Source organism: Fukomys damarensis, unplaced genomic scaffold, assembly GCF_012274545.1.
Source record: "Fukomys damarensis isolate Sample0158 unplaced genomic scaffold, DMR_v1.0_HiC HiC_scaffold_19, whole genome shotgun sequence".
NCBI lineage: Eukaryota > Metazoa > Chordata > Mammalia > Rodentia > Bathyergidae > Fukomys > Fukomys damarensis.
Genome location: NW_022900931.1, coordinates 43536207 through 43562019, shown reverse-complemented (window position 1 = coordinate 43562019; position 25813 = coordinate 43536207). Strand labels below are relative to the sequence as shown.

At 41.1% G+C, this 25813-nt stretch overlaps 1 protein-coding gene across 1 annotated transcript in view; it reads left to right on the top strand.

The window, feature by feature from the left end:
* Positions 1-21094, top strand: part of Pbx1 (PBX homeobox 1) — a 272729-nt gene extending 251635 nt beyond the window's left edge. Inside the window, exon 11 of the mRNA XM_033765964.1 lies at positions 18686-21094. Coding sequence (XP_033621855.1) covers positions 18686-18778 — 93 coding nt within the window. The 3' untranslated portion in view covers positions 18779-21094. The remainder of the gene's footprint in view (positions 1-18685) is intronic.
* Positions 21095-25813: the final 4719 nt, after the last annotated feature.

Sequence of the window (25813 nt, the reverse complement as noted above, 5' to 3'; positions counted from 1 at the left end):
ATATACAAAGAGCCCCTGGCTGGAAAGGTGAAGGACTGAGATGAATGGAGGGGCTGAACCTGGACCAAATACCAAAGCGTTCAAAGGCAGCAGGAAAATAGAAGAGCCTCGCAGCCTGGCTTTCTCTGAGGACAGAAGTTTTGCTTCTTATACCAGAAGACCTTTAAAACTTAACACCATATCAACTTCTACATCTTAGACCGGAAAAGCACTTTTTTAGCATATAGCAGTTGAAAAACAAAACAAACCAAAATTCCCAGTATTGTAATTGCACATGCAATCCTTCATTTTCCCCCCAGCTACCAAGTAAAAGCTCTTTAAGGAAACAAAAGAATGAGGTAAAATTATTCAATCGTTCATGTATTCATGCAATAAACTGACCAGTTTTGATTTAGGGGAATGAGGTTACATCATGTAATACCCATTTCAAGGCACAGAAACCCTGTACCTGCATTAATGCAAAACCCTGACTTAGTCAGCTGTATTTTCCCTTTTAGGTTCATTTAACACTTTGTCTCAGTTTGGGTTTTTTGTTCTCAGAAGATCGTGACAAGTAAGCCAACTGGTTCTGTAGTCTAGGAGGAGATGTAAAGTTAAACTGCAAAGCAAAAGAGGAACTCAGGATCATTCAGAGAGACACACTGTGGACTCGGTTATGCAAAAATATGCAGCCTTTTCTGAAGGCTTCTTATCTCTTCATAGAGTTACAGTGGATTCTGTCTGAAACCCAGTGATACAATCACTCCTCATGGGTGTTTGCATGTACACGTGTATGTGTGTGCCTTCCACTTCCACTTCCACCGTGTGACAATGAGCAAGGTAGTTTTCCCTCAAAAGAACTCAACTTCCTGGAGTCTGAAAGACAGTTGAGGTGGTGTTGTAGCAGGCCTCTTCCAAAGCTGCACTAGCTTTTCATCCCTGTGACAAAATACCCAAGGAGAACCATTTAAAGAGGAAGGGTGGCTCCTGGCTTCAGTCCATGGTTAAGGGTACCACTGATTTTTGGCCTTTCATGATGCGGAAAAGTCATGGCACACAGGTGTGGCAAGGGAATTCCGCTCATTTCGTGGAAGACAGCAGAGAGAGAGGGGATGAGCCAGAGACAAAAATATATCCTTCCAGCTTCTCATCCTCTCATTCCGCCTCATCTGACCTCATTCATTATCTTTCTGCTCCCTGTTCAGCTATGAAATCATCAACAGATCACACCCTCGTGTCCAGTCACCTTCCAAAAGCTTCAGTTCTGAACACTTGAGGCTTTGGGGGAACATTCTTGATCCAAACCATAACAAATGTCATGTTTTATTCTTAAACAATTATTATTTCTCCATTCCTAAGAAGATTCAAGAGGAAGAAAAATACTTCCAAGCCATAAATAGAAGGGAAAATTGTGTTGTTGGGAGGGTTCCTGTCTGTGAGATGGCCGTGTGCCCCATGCTGTCTTCCTTGACATTGGTATTTTGTGGCATTCTGCCCAGCTAGGCCCACCTTTGGCCCCCTAGACCTGCCATAGAACCTGGGTAGAACTACCCCTAGAACCTGGATAGTTGTTTCAGATTCAAGTTGGTCAGGACATCTGCTCCACAGAGACAAAAATCACAACTTCAAAAGGACACATTGTTTTCAGTGTTGCTTCTGAAAGTGACAGGCCATCTCTATATTTCAGTAAATGTGAAGAAAATTCAATAAGCAGAATTTATGCAAAACAGCTTTGAATTCTGAAGGTGGTCTTCTTGCTAAGTCTAGCCTTGCCCCTACCTACCTTCTAGAAAGGTAATCTGTGTTCTTAAACAAACTCGTTTTTAGGTAGAACATTAGACTTCTTAGGAAATCCCCATTGTTATTGTGAAAGTGGGAAATGTTTAAAAACCTATATTCAACTCTGGCTCTTTTAGAGTTTAGAGAAGTTCTTTCCACATTTTTAAATATTAAATATTTAGATCTCTAAATATCTAAATATGCTACAGTTTGACAGAATGGGTAAATATATGAATAAATGTTTTATTCAACAAATGTTTGTTGAGAATCTTCTAATAGTCTACACCAAGAATACAGACATTAATAGGACACGACTCCGCATTCCCTAAAGTCACAGAAAACTACAAAGGGCTGGAAGTTATATGGCTCAGTGACCTGGTTCTCTGATTGCTCAGCATAATCCCTACAATGTTTTATTTTAAAACAATTTTGGAAATGGCCATTATAAGAAGCATTTACATTTTTATGGTATATATACAAATATAATTATATTTATATGAACTAAAATATTAATTGCTTATCAGAATGATTGCCATTTGCTATTCTGGTAAAAATTTTGCGAGTGACTAGAGCAAAAGTAACCTTTCTTCCTAGAAACATACTGTTTAATTTTTTCATATGGATAAGGTTGATCCATGGTACCCCTGTCCAGTAAATTAATCTTTAGCAATACATGGCTAATGTGTACTTGAAATGTGACTTGTATGACTAGGAAAATGGACTTTTAATTTTATCTAATTGTAATTATTTTTCTTCAAACTTTATTTTTATTAGTACATGTTCGCAGTCCATGTTTTGTGCAAGTACCAGCTCCCCTGAGGAATGCAATCATTATGTAATTGATCTACATTTAAATAGTCACACAGGGCTGCTGGCTGCCACCTTAGGCTGTGAAGTTCCAGATGTTCTACTGGTCATTTGGTCGCCACCCAAAGTGCCACGCTTGTGTTGGAAGTACGACACGCTGTGAAACACAGTGATGTCCTGACACAAATACAGAAAAGCATGTTTCTGCTTAAATAAATCCATGAAGTAAATAGAACTCTTCATCAAAAATTAACCGTGTTTAAGAGGTTAACTGAGATTAACATAATATGCTTTAAACAGTGAAATAAGGTGGAGGAAGATTTAAAGTATAAATGTAGAGTTCTCTGCCTCTACTATGGCTCAGATTTGCAGTCATTTTAAACTATTTCAGCCCCTGATTTGCTTCATCATAATTGTTCAAGCCTAAGCAGACAAAACTTTTAGCTCACTGTGAACCCTTTTCTTTAAGTCTAAAACTTTTAGGTACTTGGTGAGGTGTAGGCTCAGTTTTATGTCTCCTCGGGGACCTAGTCCTTACAGGCAGCCTCTGTGTGGTTGTCCATTCCTCCGGCCCCACTAATCCATGCACAGTGTGGCCTGTAATACACAGCGTCACCTGCAAGCTTGTGATTCTCCTTCTCAGGACCCCTCAGACCTGTTAAATCAAATTCTGCAGTTCAGCCAGATCCTCCTGGTAATTTCTAAGCACATTAAGTTTGAGATGCTCTGCTCTGGTACATAAAGTCTTTCAATTCTGCCTAGGGCTTCCCAAAGAGAAGAAATTAACTTTGTTTTCTTTGCATTAGGGGTACTACCTATTTTGAATTTTCCAAGATTTTATTTGGAAATTTTGCAAACATATACGAAAGTTTGTGAAACTAGTGCAGACATATCAGCACCCGTCCATCCTTCTCTCCCTCAATCCATCTTGCTTTGGTTTGTTTTGCTTTCATGCATTTCAAAGTAGACTACAAAAATAGTATATTTCCCTTAAATTAGTAGCAGTGGCATGTGTATTATTAGCAAGAGTTTAATATTTATTTGCAGGAGATTTTTAAATTCTGAAGCAAAATTTTGCACAAATGTGCAAATCGTAAGTACACATTCTCAGAGTTTTAACAAACACATTACTCATATTTAAGTTTGCTGCCCTTCCTTTTCTCATATTCATCCCTTTAACATAGTTGCCCAAAGCAACTACGTCCCCCTAAAAAGAAGGAACAGGAAGAAGGACCAAGCACAGAGCTGTCCCGAAAATAGTCTGGTCTGATCTAATTGGTCCCAACTTCCCCTACACTCCTAACTCCTAATTTGCCTCTTAACCCTTCCTACTGTTTTAAAGCCAATCACTGCTTAAAATACCACTTTAAATATAATAAAATCGTTTACACTTGCTTTGGTTTCTGATCTGGCATGCTTACTTGTAAAGGAATTTGTATCTAGTTTTCATAAAAGCTGTTGAACTGTGTAAAAGTAGCTACAGTTGACAATTAAATTACAGTGATTGCCTTACTTGTAAAATATCACCGGGGATTTACCTCAGTGGTTCTGCCACCTGCAAGGTCCTGAGTTCGATTCCCGGTACGGGAAAAAAAAAATGCATCTCTCTTTTTTCTTCAGCCATGTCTCCTTTGTTTTCTAGGGTCCTCTAGTTTAGTCCAGTACATTTTCCATTGCCTTCGTAAACTTGCACAGACTTTTTTATTTTCGCAAATCATACACCTGCCTAAGACTGTCCTACATTCCCTGTGGAAGGGCCCTGGGAGCTCGTCCCCAGCCAACCTTAGCCTAGGAGGACACTGAGGGGAAAGACATAGGATCCTCTGATACAAGAAGCCCCAGATTCTTCTCTCACCAGATCCCAAGGTTCTCGTAGAGGTTCAGGGATCAAAATAACCACACATTGCAAGATTAAAGTTCCAGGGCTAATTTGAGTCTCCACCAATATATCCATATGAACAGAATGACTTCGAATCTTTATTGAGTTACTAGAGTTGACCTATAAAAACATTTTCAAGTCTGTTTATGGATGAGAAGCTCAGGCCATAGACAGGTGAAACAGTGTACCCAAGATAAAATAGCCAGTAAGTGAGAGCACCAGGGTGTGGACACAGCTCAGTCAAACCCCAGTGCCTCCGTTATCTCCTTTCATCCAGATGGGACCTTAAGCCTAACACTGAGTGAAGGAAGTTGGTGAGAGTCCTATGAGCATCTGTTATGTTGCCTAGTGATATTTTTGAATCTGGTATAAAACAAAACGTAAGAACTCAGTTCTGACTATTCTCTTGTGTGTCCAACAGAGTGGCTTGTAGAAAGTTTACGGCTTAAGTCAATTCATTTGTTAAATAAGGAAAATTACAAGGATAGGGCTTTCCCGGACAGGTGTCAACTGTCTGTCTCGTGTTTGTTCAGACAGCTCAGCCAGGGACCAGGAAAGGCAGCAGAGATGACTTTAGATCCAGTATCTCAGAGAGGTTTGTGGTTCATTTTAAGACCATCCCAGGAATCGAGGTATGAAATAGCTATCTCTGTGTCTGTTCACCTGGAGGACACTAAAATATACAAAAGAGGAAAACTGTGCCTATGAAATTGAAAGATTGCACGTGTTAAATAGTGGTTTTTCAAAGTTGGAAGACCCCTCGCTGACTGAACTGAACAGCTACAGAATGCAGTCTCTGCAAACCCACCCAAAGGGCAAGGCGGGGCCGCCCCAGCTTTATTAAGCCTAGAATCTTGACAGCAGCCCCTCCTCTTTGCAATGCGTAACATTTGTGATTTTTAGAAGAATAACTGTAATGGAGTGAAAAGCTAACACACCATGTTAGAGAAATTAAATAGAAAACAGTGACAGGATTTAAAAATTAAGAGATGCAACCTAATAAAAACAAATACGAAGAAAGCCAATGAAAGAATAAAACTGATGGATAAAATTGCCTGTGAGATGACAAAATGAAGGCTGAAAGCAGTTAAGACACACAAGTACTACACAAAATAATAAAAATATAAAATAAGCCAAGATAAGCACTTGAATAAATACGACCATTGGCTAAGAAAATACTTACAAAGATCAAAAAAATAGGTTGAGTAGTACTAAAATAAAGAATCACATAGAGCAGTAAATTTAGGAACAGTTTGGAAACAATAAGGGCAAGAAATAGTCTAAATGACAATAATTACATCAATAGTTAACATTTATTGACTTCTATGTACTAGGCACTTTATATGCAGTAACTTAATTCAAGTTTATTAAAATAATTCGGACTTTTTCCTAATACAAGCAAATAAAATTTGAGTAGGCCAGGTGGTAGGGGAACCAGGTATTAGAGCACAATACCAAAAATAAATTGTTTTGAAAGTTAGCACAATAGACCTGCAAGATGTCCATTTTCATTCCCTTCTTCTTGTAATGATCTTTACTTTTGGAGGGTATCAGGTGCTTGACTTGGTACTTTTCCTTTGCTTCTCCTCAAGCCCAGAGGTCCCTGAAATAGCTGGTGATATAAATGTCAGCTCTTTTCCTCTCCTGTCCTATTATTATTGTCCTTTCCTATCTGCAGTCCTTGGTGTTAAAATTCTCCAGCCGTAGCATCCACAGCCCAGAACCTCCATGGTATGTTCAAAAACTACAGTGAATGTTTAAATTCTTTTTTTTAAATGTGTTATAATAAAAAGCATATTCTGCTAATCTCCCTCAAAAATACCTCCACTCCCTTCAAACACACTTTCTTATCCTATCATTTTGCCGCTTTCTGAGCAGTTCTAGAAGGTGCAGTGTTGTGGCTGCCTCTATGTCCTGAGTTGATTCAAAACATTTACATTTTGTGGTCTTTTCGACTTTAGGGGAGAGCCATTAATCTCTCAGTGCCAGATCCAGTGAATAAGGTAGATGAGAATACACCATAATGTTTTTATTTGACAGACATTGCCTCATAAATCTTTTATCAACTAGAAGTAACGAAAATATACAGTGAGTGTTTGGATTTTTAAAATGTAATACAGTAAAAGACACTTTGCCATTAACCATCAGAATTTTTTTTTCAACTTTAAACACACTTCTCCCACTATTCTTGACAATGTATCTTTCATTGTAATTTTTTAAAAATTTAAACATTCACCAGTTTTCCATCATCCCTTATATGTATGGCAGTTGAAAAGCCTAACATCCTACTCATGTTGTCTGACTTTGCTCCCGCCTATCCAAGGGAAAGTTGTCATGGGAGTGCCTGGACCACAGATTTTGAAAGAAAGAATTGTAGTAGTTTCCTATCACACCTCTTAACTTGAGCCTGACACATAGTATATACTGAATGCATACTTTTTGAAATACACTTCGTTGAATTTGTTATAGATGGGGGTTTTGTTGGTGGTGGACAGGTTTTTGTTTTTGTTTTGGACGAATAGCTTTTCACCAGCAAGCAGATTATTGTAATTGGTGTTTTTCCACTCACACATAACCCCCACAAACATATTTTTGTTTGTTGTTGCTTTTTCCAGAGGATCTCTCTCCAAAAAAGAGTAACTTTTTTGTTCTTTGTCCTTTTTTTTCTATTCGCCATATCTTGGTACCCATCTTTTACCTCCACCCTGTACGCTGTAATGGTCACTACTTCATGTTAGAACTCTCTCATGGGTATTTATTCAGAAACCACATACCTGTTGCTGGTTTTTCTCTTCTTCATACTGTTCTTTGGGGCAGGTATCATCTCTGTGGCCTTGAGCTGAATCCATGCCACATCCCTCCCCTCATTTATTTTCTTACTGTCTATTACTGTGCTGGGCATAAGGGCAGAGAAAATAGAGAGGAGACCAGTGCCTGTTCTCCAACAGTTCACTGTTGTATCTAAGCTCATTTCTGTGTTGTGCCTACTTCAGTTGATCTACTTTCTTGAAAAGGGAAAGACAACTAAGAGCTTTTATAAGTCACTGCTTGATTTCGAAGAGCATTCTGAAATCACTGGCTGACTTTCTCTCTGGGGAAAACAGCCCCAGTGCCTTCAGCCCTTCTGTCCAAGTCCCACTGTCTTTCCTTCTCCAGTGAGCTCTAGGGAGCACCTCACAGACCAAAGCCCTAAATGAGAAGTGGTCTTTCCTGCTATGCTTCATTTAAATCTTCTATTTACTTTGTCCTTCGTTACAAATTAGTATTTACTATAAAAAATTTGGAAAATGTAGAAAAATCACACAGAAGAAAACTACTGCTAATATTTTTGTCTCTGGCCTTTGAGCATTTTGTATGTTTTTGGTGTGGGTGTAGAAAAGTTAACATTTCATAACCTACTTATTTTGCTAAAAATATGAATATTTTCTGTATTATTAAGCATTCTTCTCAAACATAACTTTAACTGCAATTGGAACCTGGTAGAGGACAAGTACATAATTTTTTTTAAATATTATTAAATTTCAGAACACAGAAAATGCTGTGCATATTTTTACTTCCTTGGGTAAGTTCCTGGAAATAAAATTGCTAGATTGAAGGATATGAACAAGTCTCAGGTCTTTGTGTTGTATTGTAAACTCTTCTAGAAAGTTCTATTAACTTATGGTTCTCAGTAGCGGTTTATGATAGTTCCCATTTCCCCACATCCTCAATGATATCGTCACAGTTTTTGGTCTTTGTGAATTATTCTATTTTAATTTGTATCCCTTCGGTTACTAAGAAGGTTGTACATTTTTCATGTTTATTGGCCTTTTAGATATATTCTTGAAATGTTCATCATTTTCTTCTTAGTCTGTAAGAACTCTTACACAATAAGAGTATTCATTACTCATTCTGTACTTGGCCAACATTTAGGAAATAGACAAGTCTGTTTTCAAAAAAGGACTCAGAATAAGACCCAAACACTCATCATGTGTCTTTGGAAAGTTGTTCTTCAGAGGGAAAGCAGGACTGTTAGTGCTAGTGGTAGTGATTCTCTGAAAAGAAAAAAATTCCTCTGCAATTTGAATTGGCTTGGCATTTTCTATATTTCTGGTCTATTAAAACAAAACTCAGAGTTATAAAATAGAAACTAAAGATTACCTAAAAGAGCCTCCAGATGCATTGGTCAGTTAAAATTTTCTTTAAAGATTTACTCTATGTCTAGTATTAAGCGAAATAGCTTGTCCTTGGCTAATTGATAGCCATATTGAAGAAATAGAAGCTACATGTACTTTAAAAGCTTTCTCATGATCCTAGCTAAACTGGAGTCAAAGAAATAGTCCTATGAGTGACTAGATGTCTTTCCTATTTAGGAAGCTCTGTCTGTCTCCTTGTATCTTCTTTCACCACGTGTAAGAAGCATCCTCTTCTAGGCTGTTGAACTCTTACACCTCCCTCGTACCTGCTTGTCCTTTCTCATTCTCTAGCAGCACATGTACAGAAAAGCCCAGTCAGACTTTCAGCCCTTGATACCGCTGGAAGATTTCTACTGGGGAGGTTTTTAGAGCTGCTTGAAAGGGGAAAACATCAAAATTTTTAAAAATCAAACATTCTCATACTTGGGCTAGAGTCCCAGAATAAAAGAATCCATCCCTTAGTATCCACTGACCTCTCTAGAGTGTTTGCAAATGAATGCAGAGTTTTTGAGTATATAAATTATTTTCAAGCTCTTGCTCTCTTTTTGTCAGTAAATAGAATTTTCAAACAACAATATCCTCCCATCAGCAAATGAGGCACGATGCAGGCTAGCACCTCATTCTAGCACATCCCCCTCAACATCTTCTGTGTGCATCCCCCACCCGGCTTCCCACCACATCTCCCCCACCCTTCTGTTAGCTGTAATGACCCTGCAAACACTAAATGGCATTTGAGTGCATTAAGCAGCAAACTCTCCAGTGACATAGCAATTATGCCTCTGAAATAGATTTGGTGCGTCACGGAAGATAAGGGTTTTGAAAGTTTCTGTTGTGATTATAGCCTGTAACTCCCACAAATAATAGGCTTCAAAATAAGAGGCTGCCAACGGAGCCTTTGTGGCTTTGTCTCAGTGATGGCACGTAAATTGCTATTAATGTCCTGAGTGTACTTGAATATGCCAGTCTTTGGGATGTGGAGTTGGCTCAGTGTCTCTCTTTACATGACATGTCATTGTCGCTCTGATAATCTGGGGTAATTGCTGTCTCTTGGATGGTCAGAAAAGTAGAAGAGGTTTAGCTTCTTATGTGACAGTAAATAGCCTCACAATTTACACCGCAAGGGCACGTGCACAGACGGGCTGTGTGTGTCCCACGTGTGGCCATTGCTCACCCTGTAATGTGTACACAATCTGTGTGTGCCCTGTTTGAATAATAGTGTTGTCAACAAAGCCAAAGCAAAATGAAACGTTATGAAAATGGAATGAAGAATTCAGTTCTGTACTGGATCAGCCAATCATATAATTTGCACTGTTTTAAAAAAGACCTTTTGCTTGAATTATCTAGATTTAACTGTGTGAGTGAACATATCTTGCGTTGCCTTATCTTGTCCAGAATTAGCAGCTTCTGTGTGAGTGTGCACACACATTCTGTAGGTGCTGTGAGCACTTCCTGAGCATATATTATGTGTATGTGAATATAAGGAACTATGTGGAAATTATGCATGTTATATAAGGGTATGTGTTTTGTTTTGTACAGTTCTGAGGATAGAGGATGTTTACTCAGATAGAAATAGAATTCTCTGCACCAGACACCTCTATTTAGCTGAATCAAGCTGAGCTTATTTTTCCTTGCCAGAAGATCAGGATAATCTTTGATAAGTTAAGTAAAAACAAACTTGAAGTCTTAACCTCCTGTATGTACATTTAGCCTAAGGGTCCAGTAACTCTATGGGATATGGGAACATTTTGTGTAACTGTCCTATTTGTACTTTGAGAAATGAGAAAGCGATCATGAAAATATACACTATCTCCTATCCCTTGTGAGCTACAGAGCAGCACAAGGAAAGCTACACTCAGTGTCTCACATGCTTTATGTTGCAGTATTGATCCTGGGCTTTCATACCACATTAATTTAGAAAAGGATAAAGTGAAAAAAGAACTAAAGCAGACCATGACCTTGGAGTTGACCTCTAGGTGCCCTCACTCCTGCAGCACTAGGCATCTGGGAGTCCTGCAGGTGGACCTGACTGAGTAACCCTGTCAGGGCGGAAAAAATTTGAGGTGGTAACTTACCACCTCAAGTGATTGTGGTTCAGATTTACCATCTTGCTATTAAGACCTTAGGCCAGGACTTTGCATTATGAGTGTAAGAGAAAACATGACCTGAACTGGCACTGTGGTGCCACCCCATGCAGACCCTGCCACAGAGGTACAATCCCAGCGGGGTAGAGTATTTCTTATCCAAAAAACACAGGTGGGTTATGTCTTGGTAGTGGTAGGGGTTGTCATCTCCTGACTTTCTGAGGCTGATCTTGTCATTCATATGTTCTAGCATCTACTGCTAAACACAGAGATTCCCCCAAAGGGCCACAAAAAAGTGTATGTTATCAGCAGCCACTTTGCATGGGTTGAACACATACTCAGATGATCCCAGCTCCAACACCTGAGTGGTGCATCGTGGGAACTAAATTTGGTAGATTCTAGCTCCTGAATTCTATTTTCTTCTCCTGAGTAGGGAAAGGTTCACACTAGATTTATTCACCAATAATGTTTGTGATTTAGAGGGAAAGAATCATCTCTTCCTGCCTAGCTGTGTATTTGTAATGAGCTACAAGCAGCCAGGGAGACCTGTGGGCTGCAGAACACCCAGGGAAGCCTTGGAAGCCTTCGTGTCTTCATCCATTCAACTCAAGTGCTTAGTTGAGCAGCTATTGTATCCTTATCCTTCAGGGGCTTCCTGTGTGATTTACCATCTCATTGAGGACAATCAAAGTGAGCCCTCAGTATGGCCTTTATGTTCAAGCATGATTGGGCCCTGCCACTCTTTAGCACCATCTTTTTCACCACCTTGCTGTGCTCCTTTCTTTCTGGCCTTCTTTAGAGCCTTTGTGCAGGCTTCTTTTTTTCTGTCTCTAGAGCTCTTCAGTCCCTTTTTTGTCTATTTTCTGTTCACCTCCAGGCTGACTTATAGACGCCCCAGTAAGGTCATTATCTTGTATTCTCTCCTAACACTTACAACCACCTAGACGCTACATATGTTCTTTTGATAATCTACCAAATAACGCTTTCCCATGAAACAGTAAACTCCTTGAGGGCAGAAATTGGATTTTGTAAAACCTGTGCTTTGTCGACCACGGTATGCCCAGTATAGAACCCAGAGTATGCACTGGATATCTGTTTTTGAATACAAAACTAAACAATCACAGTAGGAAAAATATCTGGTTCTCACATGGAGGTTTAAAAAGATAAACAGAAGCTGTATGTGATTAAATGACAACATGAAGGGTCAGAATGTCAGTGGTACTAGAATTTAGAGAAGTTGCTGATACTGAGTCTTGAGAAAATCTACAAGAAGGGAGTGACTCTCAAGCTAAGTCTGGAAAGATAATGTGGCTTCACACCAAGCGTCCAGAGGAGGTGGCCAGGCAAGGAACTCTCACCAGACTTGTGTGTAGAGCAATTAATGATCTCACTTTGACAATGGGGGGTCAATTATTTCTTTGCAGCAGGGGTATCCTCTCCCAGTAGTGGCTGACAGCACTGTTGATCTTTCTGAGCATTGTAGACCACACAGAGGTGAGAAGTGTGATACCAAGGCACAACTACCAGGGTCTGACCTCATGGTAGGTAGCAATCAAAGTGGATACCTCTAGGCATCAAATGGGTCATGGAAGCAGGAATCCAAGAGCCAGCAACAGCACGGGATGATCCAGGCAGAGGACTAACTTAGGGGAAATATGATAGCAGGGATGCTTGACAGACTGAGGCTCTATAGGAAGATTTACTTCCAAGTGAAAGTCCTTGTTTTAATCTTAAAGGAACTGCAATAAATAGGAGGAATTTAAGCAGAAGGGAGGTAGAGGATTCGTAGACACAGCCATGTCTGTATGAAGATATTGACGTAAAAGGTCAAAGTAAGACAAGCAATAAAACTGATTCTGAGTTACCTATAGATCAGTCCAGGAGAAAATTTCCTCTAAGAGTACACAAGAAGCTGCCAGATTTAGCAAGTGGAATTACTGTATGCAGCATATTCATACTAAAACAGTGATTTGCTGTTTATGTAAAAATCCAGATTTAATGAAATGTCTTATATTTATATGCCAAGTTCATTCCAAGATCCCATGGTAGAAAGATCTCAGCCCTGGAAAGAGGAAAGATAGTGAGACAATTCCCTGTAGGCCCTTTGAGGTTGTGGTTCATTTTGGAGTCCCTATTGCGCCTGAAATGGTGGCATAGAGACTGTTCAGATCTAGAGTGGAGTGTTGTCCTTTCTCTGGTGTCCTGTCCCGTGGACAGCACTTCTTCCTCGGGTGGTGTGTGTAGCTGTGCACTGAAACTGTCGAGATTCAGCAACCGTTTTCACTAAAATAAAAGAGAGCAGTATAAATATTAATCGTAGTGAAATCAGCTATCAAGTACCAGGCCTCCTTAATGGTCAGTCAGTAAGAGAAAGTTTACTGTTTGCATGCAAAAGTTACCCAGAAACTTGGGCTTTCCTCTGCTTTGCTTTTTACGTATTTTCTAGATGTGTACAGCTATTTATGTGTAGTCGGGCTGAATTACGAAATTCAGGAACCTGATAGCGAATGTCTTTCTTCACTGGAGAATGAATATTAGAGTGCCGCTAAATGTGTTTTCATGAAACATTCATCAGAGACTGAGGTGTTTCAGACGCAGTGATAGGAACTTTGGTTCCAAAGGTAAAGTCCACCACCCTACTCTCTGGTCTAAAGATGAGACAGGCACGTGCAATAACTCATGAGATACAACAGCACACATGCTGAAGCCGGGTACATACAGAGAGACCTGGCAAGCCTACAGGGGAAGGAGACACCGCCAGGGGACAAATAGAGTGTCAAGGATACTTCAACTCACTCTTGAAAAACATACACAGAGTTAATGGATGTAATTAGATGAATGACAACACTGTGTACAAAGGGAAAGAAGCAGGCCTGCTCTGTTCTAGGAATTCCTGAATAACCAGAGATGTGTGAAGGATTAAATGAGAGTGTTGGCTTAGGGGAGTAAGGGACCTTGACACCAAGGCCAGTGGGAAGCCACTGAAGCTTTAAAAAGGAGGTGACATGGTCACAACTACATTTTGAAAGACTCGCACTGGTAGAAGCTAGAGATAGGACTGGAGAAGAGCCAGAATGGCTATGGATCTGCTTTACCAGTGTAAAGTTTCCAGGGAAATCTTGAGTCAGAAGATGACCCTTAGGGAACTTTCCAGTAGCATCTCTTGATCCTAAAGCATCTCCTGGTAAGTGCTCACTGTGTGATCTAGGGAAAGAGTTAAGCATACCAGGAAAATAGAGTTCTCCTATGCTTGTAGAAAAAGGAATGCATGTAGGGTGGGGCTTTTGTTTGAGCTGATGTCTCTAGGATATACTATGGATGGTGTGTGTGCACATGCAGGAGTGTGTGCAAAGATGAGAAGAAAGGATCTGTGTCTCTTTGTTTTCCCCCCGGCCAGCCTCACCAGCGCCTGGTGCATGAGGGCATGGAGCACGTGCACCTCCTCACCCCCACGGCAGCCACCTCTGGTAATGGCATCTGGCCCGTATGCAGATCTAGCTCAACTCCTTGCTGACATCAGCCGGTTTGTGGCACCTCAGCGTATTTCTGGGTTGCAAATGAGAGTTTCTTAGTGCCAGGCTCACTTGGGCTGTCACATCAGGTGATGAATTCTCTGCATCAACAGCGTGCTGCTAAGGTAGGCACAGCGGAAATGCATGAAGAAGAAGAAGAGATGGGACAGGCTTTTCTCGGCTCAGCAGTCAGAGCTCTGGTTTAAAGGCACTGCCGTCTCTGCAGCAGCTAGGGAGACGCAACTGCAGGAGGCGCTGTTCTGGTGGAAGGAGGGTAACAAAGAAGAGAGAAGATAGAGACCTCGGTTGCAGTAATTCTCTTAGTTTTTTGAGACAAGGTCTTGCTGTGAAGTTCAGGCTGGTTTTGCACTCACTGCATAGCCCAGGCTGGCCTCACACTTGTGATCCAGCTGCTCAGTCTGCCATTGTTGGGACTACAAGCGTGCACCACCATGCCAGCCTCAACCACAGTTCCCCACTTTGTGTTTTGTCAGGAGAAACCATGCAGGCTGTCCTGAGCTGTCCAGGTATGCTTTGCCTTGTCCCTTAGATGGACTTCTTGCAACGTTTGGTATATAGCAAATTATGTGCCGGATTCCTTAGAGGAGGCTATACAAATGGTCATTTTTGCTCTGAAATATTTTGTTTCCAACTATCTTCAATGTGAGTTTTGAAAAGTCAGGTTTTCTTATCCTGAAAGGTGCTACACGCCGTCTTTGTACCTCCTTTCATGAGGCTCCAGGTGGAGTGGGCTCTTCTGGCTTTAGGCTTCATCTGTCAGAATTAAAGTTAGCTGAGTCTTGCTTGCGCTGGGGGCCAAACTACATGTAAGACTGGGTGTAGCCTCTCTTCCGTTAATTTCAAAGGTCAGGAGAACACTGGGTTTTGCAGATTCTACCTCCCCGCCCCGGGACCCGTCAGGGTGGTTTCTGACTTTAGCATTTTGAAGACTATGCCAAGCCCACAGGGTGGCTTGCATCAGAGAATGAAGGGAAAAGTGTTGGGTGCAGAAGAAAAAGAAAAGTCTTACTTCCTGCCACCCCTGAACAGTTGTTAATGAGAGCATGCTCTTCTCTCTCACTGTGCTCAGAGATAAATAAATGCACAAAGGTGGAGCTTCCTACTTAATATTCACCCGCAGTGGAGGAAGAGGGAAGGAATTGGTCCCCAGGGCTACCATGGCAGTAAGCGAGGTCAGCTGTTTCCCAAGATGGTGCAGCCTCTGAATGCCTTACATTAAAGCGGGAATGATCCAGCTGAAGCAGCCAGAATGACTTACAGGAAACCGAGAAATGTGGTTTGCTCGCACTTTCTGAGCTCCTGCTGGCCTTAGCAGCAGTGGCAGCCAGCAGGACAGGCAGTATAGAGCACCTCCAGAAGAAAGAGCCCTTCCACGTTTCTGGTTCTACACAGCACTTGTGTTTGTCTAACTTGGACTCCCTAGGCTGCAGTGACCTCAATTTGGCAACAAGTAGGGTGTCATGTTTGGGATATCCTGGGGAAGGGTGGCCCATATAACCCTTTTTGTGCTCAGATTGCAGGAATATAGGGCTCTCAATGCCAAGTACACGAGTGACATGCAGTCTGAGGAGGGCATGCATGCCCAAATACACGTCTCTGTGTTTACGAGTGGCAGAGGGGTGGAAGAAAGCTGTAGAGGTTCATTGTGTGTATTTGTTTTGGTTGATCTATATTATCCTCTATATATTTTCTTCACCAGGCATACTTAAAATGTTAGCTCGAATGGCTGGTGAAATTTCCTGTCTCTGCTCTCTGTGAGTTCTCTGGCATCTTGTGCACTGGCCTGAGAAAAAAGAACTTTTAGGAATAGTTCACACGTCTGCTGTTTGAGTTATTTCAGCCCAGAGATAACTCAGAAAGAAGTCCCAGAACCTTCTGGGCGATAAGGAATGCCCACTCCTTTCTAATCAAGCAAAGCAGAGTTCATTTTTTTCTTTTTACTAATGACTTTGCTGGGGGCACAAATTATTATTATTTTAGTGGAATTAAAAAGTAGTTACTCCTGGTAACTTGTGACCAATGTAACGACATGTGCCATGACATTAACACTAAGCTCTTTTAATAAGGCTTTCTTGTCTGCTTGTCTCATGCGGGTGGATCCTAAAACACACGACTTTTTCTTTTTCTTTTAGTAGTAATTTACTCTGCTTCATGAATTTATACTCAAAGAATTTTTGTCAAGTTTCCCTAAAATTCTATAATGTTCAATAAGCCTATACACCAATACCAATTCACACCCCCTATACACCCTACCCGTATCTATCTATCTATCTACCTATCTATCTATCTATCTATCTATCCATATAACTATCTGGTAATCATACACATATAAAGGGATTATTGAGATAGACATCAAAATACTAACAGTAATTATCTCTGAGTAGCAAAATTACAGGTGTTGAATATTTCCTTCTTTATGCTTTTCTGTTTTCAAAATATTATATAGTCATATCTTTTCACAAAAAAATAATACCCTGAAAATTTTTCTGTGGCTAAAAAATAAGTATAACCACTGTTCTCAGCCAACTTAAAATGGCACCAGAATATACATATCTGTGGATGGGGGAGAGGTGAAAATATAATCTCTCCATGATAGACCAGCATTATGAATTTGAAATAATTCTGTTCTTGATTTGAATCACACTGCAGAGCCTTGACTCCAAGATGAAAAAGCTTTCTGTTGTGAAAGAAGTAGTTCTCATTGTCCCCTCATTATCCTCTGTTGACTGTCCTATCATGGATGACAGGGAGGTGTCTTCCAACTGGGGAGTTGGGAGTAGGTAGAGGAGCAACTGTCAGGGTTAGGAGATGGGACACTGGAGTTTGAGAGCAGTTGTATATGGACCTGTGGCACAGGAGACATGTTCTTGGCCTTGCCCAGGATGACTGCTTGTGTCCTGGAACCCATAAGGATGATGACAAAATCAACCCTCCTGCTAAAGTGACTGGTGGAAGCCACTTTGAACTAAAAGCCTGGCTTTCCTGGGGAGTTGAAGCATCATTTGGGTAAGCCAATGAAAAAGAAAACCAAGTGGGTGAAAGGAGCAGAGAAAGCGGAGCCAGATCTACAGATCAGAAGGCTCATGATCTGTCTCAGTCGTGGAACAGGAAGGATGATTTTCTCTTACACCTCTGCTTGTCCAAGAATGAAATATGAAAAGATATTTGTTAATCTCTCTTAAGTGCTCCTTCCCTACATACTATGGATTATGCCAGAGTAGATGTGGTGTTCCTTCCCAAGTGACAATAATGGTTCCTGCCCTCTCCAAATTTTTCAAAAAACAAAACAAAAGTATAATAGAAAATATATTTACCAGGAATATGTAAGACATGCTCTGTTTGATATTAGTATTTCCAGAGTTGAAGTATATTCATTCTAAAGAACACAGTGATTGGTGGGCAAAGGCGTTTTAGAGTAATTATATTTATTTCCTTAAAACATATGCACAGTTATAAATTGTGCACCATGAATTAACTACTATACCAAATCTTTCTTCAACTATTTTCATTCTGGGATGGTCTTTGAAAGCCTTGGTCACTAAATAAATCCTTCAAGAACAATTCCATTGTTGTGGCTGCTTCTACATCTAGAGGCTTAGAAAAATGACCTCTGAAGGTCTATCGAGCTTGTAGTTTCCCATCTTGCTGCCTCTCCAACACATTCACAAAGACCAGTCCTACAACCTTGGCCATCCCATTTTACCTGTCCAGTTCCCCAGAATCACCCTCTGTTTCTCAAGGCTTACTTGGGCAAGTATCTCCTGCACAAGGTCCAGAAGTTCCTGCTCCAATGGTTATGGTATCACCAGCGTTCACTTGAACCTTCCTAATATTTGTACTTTGCTGGTTGTTACGTTCTGCTTTGAGTTATAGTTTATTCATGGGCTTGCGTGACCCCCTTCCTTGCCTTACCTCACTCATCATTATATATGTAAGAGCTTTTAGTCCACAACTTTATATAGAACAGGGACTTGGAATCGTGTAAACCTAGAATACTCAAAGCTGGAAAGGACCTCAGAAAACATTTGGGCCAACTTTCTTGTTTTTCTAAATAAGGAGACCAAGGCCAAAGAGCTGAAGGTGCTTCCCTATTGTCAACAGCTGCCTGTTACCAACAAGCGTCAGAGTAAGAACCAAACAACAACCACCACCACTCAGGTCTCTTCACTTTGGAGATAGCATCATTCCCCGAGTGGCTGAGACTGAGTCAAGAAGTCTTCAAGACGTTCACACGTATCACACACATGGGAGAACCAGCCTTGTGCTCAGAGGCTTACCGGGAGAATGTGAGCCACTCATGGGCAGGGGGAACAGTATCACCAACAGCAATGAGTGTCCCATTGGGCCACACACTGTGCTAGGTCCTTTACACAAGTTGCCTCATTGTCATTGTCTGCTCAAAACAACAACCCAATCGCAGAGAACTGACTTCTCTCCCTTTTTCCCTTCTAGGCTAATGGAGGTTGGCAGGATGCTACTACCCCTTCATCAGTGACCTCCCCTACAGAAGGCCCTGGCAGTGTTCACTCTGATACCTCCAACTGATCTCCCAGCAATCGCATCCCGGCTGACCCTGTGCCCCAGTTGGGGCAGGGGCAGGAGGGAGGGTTTCTCTCCCAACGCTGAAGCGGTCAGACTGGAGGTCGAAGCAATCAGCAAACACAATAAGAGTCTCCTTCTCTTCTCTTCTTTGGGATGCTATTTCAGCCAATCTGGACACTTCTTTATACTCTCTTCCCTTTTTTTCTGGGTAGAAGCCACCCTCCCCTGCCTCCAGCTCTCAGCCTGGTTTCCATCGTCTTCCCTGCCTGCTCTCCTCTGTTCTAGCCTCCCGGGGTCCCTGCCCTCCATCACATCACTGAAGGATATTTTCAACAATTAGAGGAATTTAAAGAGGAAAAAAAAATTACGAAGAAAATAATAAAAGTGTTTGTATGTTTTCGTGCTGGTGGTTTGAGGAGCCAAATTTGCCTCCCTTGGATCCTTCTCTCCCGATGTTAACAGGCAGCCCTTCTCTGTTTCTCTTGTTACTCTCACTACCTCTTAGAAGGAATGCACCACATTGCCCTCCTCATCCCAGGCCCCCTGTCTCCTCTTGCTCCTCCTCCCTGGGGACAATCCTGATTGGAACTCCAGGCTCTTTCTTCCCAGTCCCAGGTACTCGCTGAGGACTGCCACAGGTGGGCGTCTCCGAGTGCCCCACTTTCCAATCTCATTTCAACTAAATGGATTACCAGGCAGGGAGTCAGACAGCAGGGGAGGGGAGGAGGAATAGGAAAGGCAAAATTCCTGCAGCCTTTTTCTGCCCCCTCACAACAGCTCCCGGTGTCAGAGGCACAGTCTTTGGAAACCATTCCACACCTAGGAAGCAATGTTACAGCCCAACTACCAAGCAGGCCTCAGCGAGGCCTAGTGATGAAGGCATCAGTGAGGAGTAGAAGGTTCTGACCCTGAAACCCTCCACTGCCCGTCATGCCTGTGCACACACATGGGGATACATGCACACTCTCACACCTTTACTACTCTGCCAAGATGCCATGTGCAAACACATACATTTGCAATCATAGCATTCTCTCTGGCGAGTTTAAGAGAGGGAATTAGCAACTCCAAGTGACAGTCACTGGCACGCAGAAGCAATACGTGCCTGGGGCTTTAGGACCAGCAAGCCAAGCAGCACACATTGACCAGTGTAACATGCACAGGACTTTTTTCTAATGACGGTCACGTTTCCACGGTCACCTACTCCTGTTCTTACCACTTTTGGAGCTCTCAGGGAGCCACACACAGTACTTAAAAATGTCTGTGATGGATTTGCTTGTTTTGTTTCTGTTTTTCTATAAGGAATATTGTATTAATTATCTGAAGCATTATTCTACATCAAGTTCCTGATCCTGGCCTCTTCCTAGGGAGGAGAGAGTGGCATCCGAATACGGTTCAAGCCAATGTTTTGCTAGCTTAATTTGATGACAGGAGAGGCATGGGGAAGGGGTGATCATGTCTTCATCAAAATCCTCACATTGATTTGTATTCCCTGATTTTCTAAGAGAAAATAGTGTATGCTGGAAAGTTATTCTCTGATGTCACCTGAGCTTACCTTCTTCATTGCCAATTCTGCCAGCCACAGGGGTGGTGGCTCTGTTACTTGATTAAGTAGGAGGTGGTAAAATCTTCTGGTGCCCAATTTTCTTCATCTGTAAAATGGGAATTAGTCTGTGTGGCTCACCAAGAGGCATGTGAGAGACTGAATAACTTGAATTTGTTCATCACTAATCTTAACGTGGAAGTTAGGGAAGGCAACATCCCTGAGAAACTGGTTTGTGCTCTGTCAGGAAAATGAATTGTTTTCTTGTTCTAACTTCCGGTGCCATCTATACCCCAATGTCATTGCCATGATGACAGAGTTGATTTTTAGGTTTGGGGTGGGTGTTTGTTTAGTTTTAGCCTGTTTGGTTTCTTAGGATGGAAGAAAGCTTCCCAGCTAGAACAGTAGAACCTGGTTCTGCCTGTACTTGAATCCAGTAGGTAGGCTTAAAAGCAGTTGGTCAGCCCCTGTCACACCCACTCAATGCCCCCAGAGAGGGTTAGGAGACCCTGAGGGGTAAGGATGGCCAGACAGCAAGGTTGTGAAAGTCTACATATTACTATAGTAATGACCACTCTTCCTCTGTGTGTGTTTGGAGAAGATGGGGAAGCTACCTAACAAAAAAGGATTTGTGTATTTGAAGAAAACACAAAGAGTAAATACTAGGAAAAGTGCAGTTATGCCTAGGTGACCAAGGACAACAGAAAGACTTTGTCTACTAACCCATGCTCTACAGGAACAGAGCTGGATAAATAGGAAGCCTAGAAGGCACATCTCTGTGGCAACTCTATAGTGATGAGAACCACGGAGAAGCTGGTCTTAGAGGCAGGAATATATGGGAACTAAGCATACAGGAAAACATTTGGATCACATCATATGAAAGGGTGAAGAATGTAAAAGATGTAGAAAGTTTCTCTTGGAAACAAGAAAAATGACTTCCACCCTGGATTGAAAGATTGCAACATTAAATTAGTGAAAGAGATCAGAGCAGTGCTACCTTTGCACAGGTAATTTCTCCTCCAGCGGCAATTTGCACTGGTAGTCACCTCGCACAGCATTTTCCCCACCCAGCACTTTACTAGATCCCCTTTACATCCAACACCATTCTCGTAGCCTCCTCTCCAAGCCTACAGTCACATCTAACATGGCGGCCACAGATCTCTCCAGTTTACTTGGAGCTACCAGTGGCAGCTGAAGGGTGGAGCAGGAAGAGCATGCCTCTGGAAACAGCCCCCGGAAACCGGTAGCAGTTCAATCCTACAAGACACCAAAATGTGCCCAGGGATTGCTTCATTTTCTAATGAAAATGAGAGTGCTCCCTTTTTTGTGACACAGTTTTCCCCAGAAATAATAGATGTTGGGTTTGCCCACCTGTGACTCTTCACTGTACCCTTCTCTCCATCCCCAACTCCTCCCTCTGGCAGGGAATTGACTCCAAGGCAGTACTTTGGCCAAGTGGCACTTTCTTTCGATTTATTTTTTATTTTGCGGTGATGGTTGTTCTTTATTTGCTGGTTGCCTTTTCTCACACTTTTTCCCCCCACTTTCCTTCTGCTCTTTATTTTTCTGCCCAGAAAAACCTGACTTCGATACCAAAAAAGATGAAACTACAGAAACTCAAATTTAAAAAAAAAACTAAAAAAAAAAAAACAAAAAAATACTCAACGATTCTTTCAGCTTTATTAACATTTTCCATTGTTTCTTGCGACTTGTGTCTTGTTCTTTGTAGTATTGATGATGAACATTTGAAAATGAATGTTCTTGTATATTCAGATTAAAAAAAACCAAAAAAGCGGTCTGAATTTAATAGTGTTTATAATAAAAATTTTAAAAATGACCCTCATAGCACGCAAAATAAGATGGGGATTTCCCCTTCTTTCTGTGACAATACGCATCATTCCTGTATTAGTTTTTAATACCAAACTACCTACATTCATCATTTCCCCCATTTTTCTTTTATTTTCTTGCATTTGTGAATTAGTTCAAGAATGCTAGAAAAGTGTCGAGTTGTGCACATTCATTTCTTGTTTCACAATGTTTAAAAGTGACAGTAACTCATTTTGTAAACTAAAGAAAAAAAAAGGTTGGAATAGTGAGCATAATAGGTACAGCCTAACACATTATTATGTTTATTAACGTTGAGACCCAGAAATAAATTCTTTTCTTTATTCCTGCTCTTAAAAATACAAAAAAAAAAAAACTTTTTTTTGTTTTGTGTTATTTTTGGTTTGTTTATGGGGGGGCTTTTTTAATTGTCAGGATTATGATCTTGCTATTTTGTTCATTAAATATGTATACAAGGTGATGTGAAAAGATGACATTGGTAGATAGAGTAGGCTGTTTCCTTGTTCTTCTTTGCTGCAGAATTCAGCTGATGTCAAAAACAAAATCAAAGCCCACATTGATGTCTCATTGCTGACCTTCATTTCCAGGATGTGTGGCACTTCTGTAGTCCCTGAGAAAAATAGCGTGGGACTTGTTTTCCCTTTTGGCTCTTTAAAAATTCAAGGAATTATCCGAGATATCTTTTTGTACTGTAGGAAGCAGGTTTTGCCTTTGTTGATTCTGAATATCACAATAAAATGCTTTCTTTCCCCCTGATTAATAACAACATTCCATGAGACCTTTTCCAAGAGGTGTTTTCTCCCAAAAGAATCCACAGAAGATACAGCCTCAGTAGACACCATGGACTTTAATAGAGTAAATCCAGGAAGCAGACCCTTGGGCCTGTCTTCCTGCTGATCCTGTGTCCTGACTTTGGATGAAGAGGTGGTAAGATAATGAACCAGACTCGATGCTGTAGTTCCAATGCTAAAAAGTTAAGCATGGATAACTGGCAGTACGTGTCTTATTAACCTCTCATCTAGAAGCCTTCTTAAAGCAAACTGCAAAGCCAGATTGGTTCGGAATGTTTTTATTAGTTATAGGAAAAAAGAAAGCAATATTATCTGGAAGAAACTTAGTTTTAGACATGTCTCAAGCAAGAAACATGAAAGAAATGCAGAATTTGGAGCAACTCTTTAGGAAGCATCTCCACACAAATACATGGCACTCTTAAAAAAAAAATAATGACAAGCTTTTCACATCACCTTTATGGTTTCAATCCCTAGCTCAAAGCTTTCTGGAAAATTATTATCTTTTTTTTTTTTGGTAAACATTTTTCCTTTGTTAAAAGAAAATGTCCCCACCCTACCCCCTTCTCTTTTTTTGCTTCTTTTCTTTCCTTTGGTGTTTTTATTTTGAAGTGCTTTCCTTTGGCTGTTGGTTTTATCTCCCACCTTTCTCCCTCTCCCCTTTTCTTGTTATTCAGAGTATAAACCTGCAAAGCTCTGCTCTGTTTTGGTTTTGGAAATTTAAGCTTTTCTGCTTCTGTGAGAGCACAGGCTTCTGTCCCTTTTGATTCCAACTTGAACTTTTGTGTTCTCTAATGATACTAACACGGTGTAGGTTTTACAGTCTCCTAATTTGTACTGGTAATGCATATTCCAAATAAATAGTTTCTTTTGTTGCAAAAAAGTATATATATTTGTATTTTGTCTAAATTTATTCTCTTATATGCTGGCAACTTCTCTTCTCCACAAAAAAAAGACCTCACTTAGTGTGGATTATGGTTGATTGCCCTAATCAACAGTTTTAAGATCTATGTACCATGGCAGTGAGGCAAAGATCTCATGGACCACCTACCTAATGAAAGAAGGAAGGAGTTACTTATGGGCAAACATAAGCTGTACTCCAGGAAGGCAGAGCATCGTCTTTGTCTGTGACAGCAAACCCTAAGTATTTAAGTCTTTCCCTAGTGGTTCTCCTTTCCTTTTGTTCGCTTGCAGTGATCTGGCCATAAGAAAATCTGTGGTCCCCAAGAGATGGTTCAGGAAAAGGAATCTAGGTTACAAATAACATTCATTTGTATGTTCTCAGAAATATATTCTACCTGCCACTCCAATAGATCTGGCGTACACCTGTTTTTGGGTATGTGTAGTATCCTGTAGCAGCATCTCTCCCAAGTTTGTCTGCACTCCCATTGAGCCCTTGACTTTTGAGGTTACAGGATTGATGTTTCACCTTCCATGCCAAAGTCTATACCTCAGCATGTAATGTCAAGTTCCCATCCATGGGACTTGCTGTGTGGCGGCTGACAGGTTCTGCTTCTAAAGCCATTGTTGTCCCTCTAAATGAGCATTGCTTTCTCATTCTTCTAGGAGAAGGGAGAGCCCCTCTGAATTTAAAATTGAGCTACCAATCACTTGGGCCCTTATCCCTATCACAATTCTAATCCATAGAAACTAGAAGAAAGAAGTGAGAAGCCAACTGGGGACCAAATAATCATTAATGGACAAGCTAAGTGTCTAGTGACCTGTAAACTTTAAAAAAAGCTGTCTGCTAATGATTTAGCACTCTTCAAATCTAAATATCGGTACGCATTTAAGGATGCAAAGTGGGCTCGAGCAACTCCCTTTTCTAATTGCTTGGAGAATCGTGGTCCTATCTTGCCCATCTAGTACATTACTGAGAGTGGAACTAAACTGTTGGGAACTAAACTAAAATGCACAATGCCTCAAATGTAACACATTTATGTCTCAGCCTCAGACAAATGTTTTTATTCAAGGTGCCTCTTCTCCACACAGTGACTCAGGGAGCCAGTCCTTCCCTTTCGTGACTCATCCATGTAGGAATATGTGGACCTCTTCACTGAGGCTCCAGAAAGGAAAGAGTTTGAAGAGAGCTCACCCACTTCTTGAAAACCTTCACCAGGACTTCTCTTTCACTCTTTCTTAAATATAATTGCTAGGGGTTTGCTTGGGGACCTGGGAAGGTAGTTACTAGCTAGGCAACCACTTTGTGGGGATAACACTAAGCAGTAGCGTTTGGATAGCTTGCCTAATGGCCTACAAGATAAGAGAGAGCCAAAAGCAAGGAATTTACAGTTGTCTAATTGACTGGACATGCTCCAAGTGAAAACTTTTCTAGTCATCACCCCAGACATAGCTTCTTTACTCTTCCCAAGGAAGTATCAGAAAGGAATATCATGGGGATCAGAGATACTCACTCCGTCATTGCCCCCTCAGGGAGAAGAAACACGTGCATTGTCCATGGAAATGTGAGGAGGGAAGAAAAACAACCCATCTTCTCCAACATCCTCCAATTGTTTTCTAAACTCGGGCCTTAGCACCAAACCTGTTGTCAGAGTGGAGAGCTATGATATGTTCAGACAGCCTTCTTTCCCCCTTCTAGAGGTCACATCCCCGTGTTTATATAGCTGGCTCACAGCATTGAGTCAGGCGGCCAGCAGTCATCCTCTTAGAAAATAGATGATGGACTTTCTAAGTCTTTAGCTGCAGTGGTAGCTGCCTCATTGTCCTGACTAGACTCAACACATTCACCTTCCATGGCCATTTTGACTTCAAGAAAGAGTCAGAAGTCACACAATGCCAGGTCTGAAGAATAAGGTGGATGAGAACACACTGTAATGTTTTTACAAGACTCCTTTTCAGTTGGAT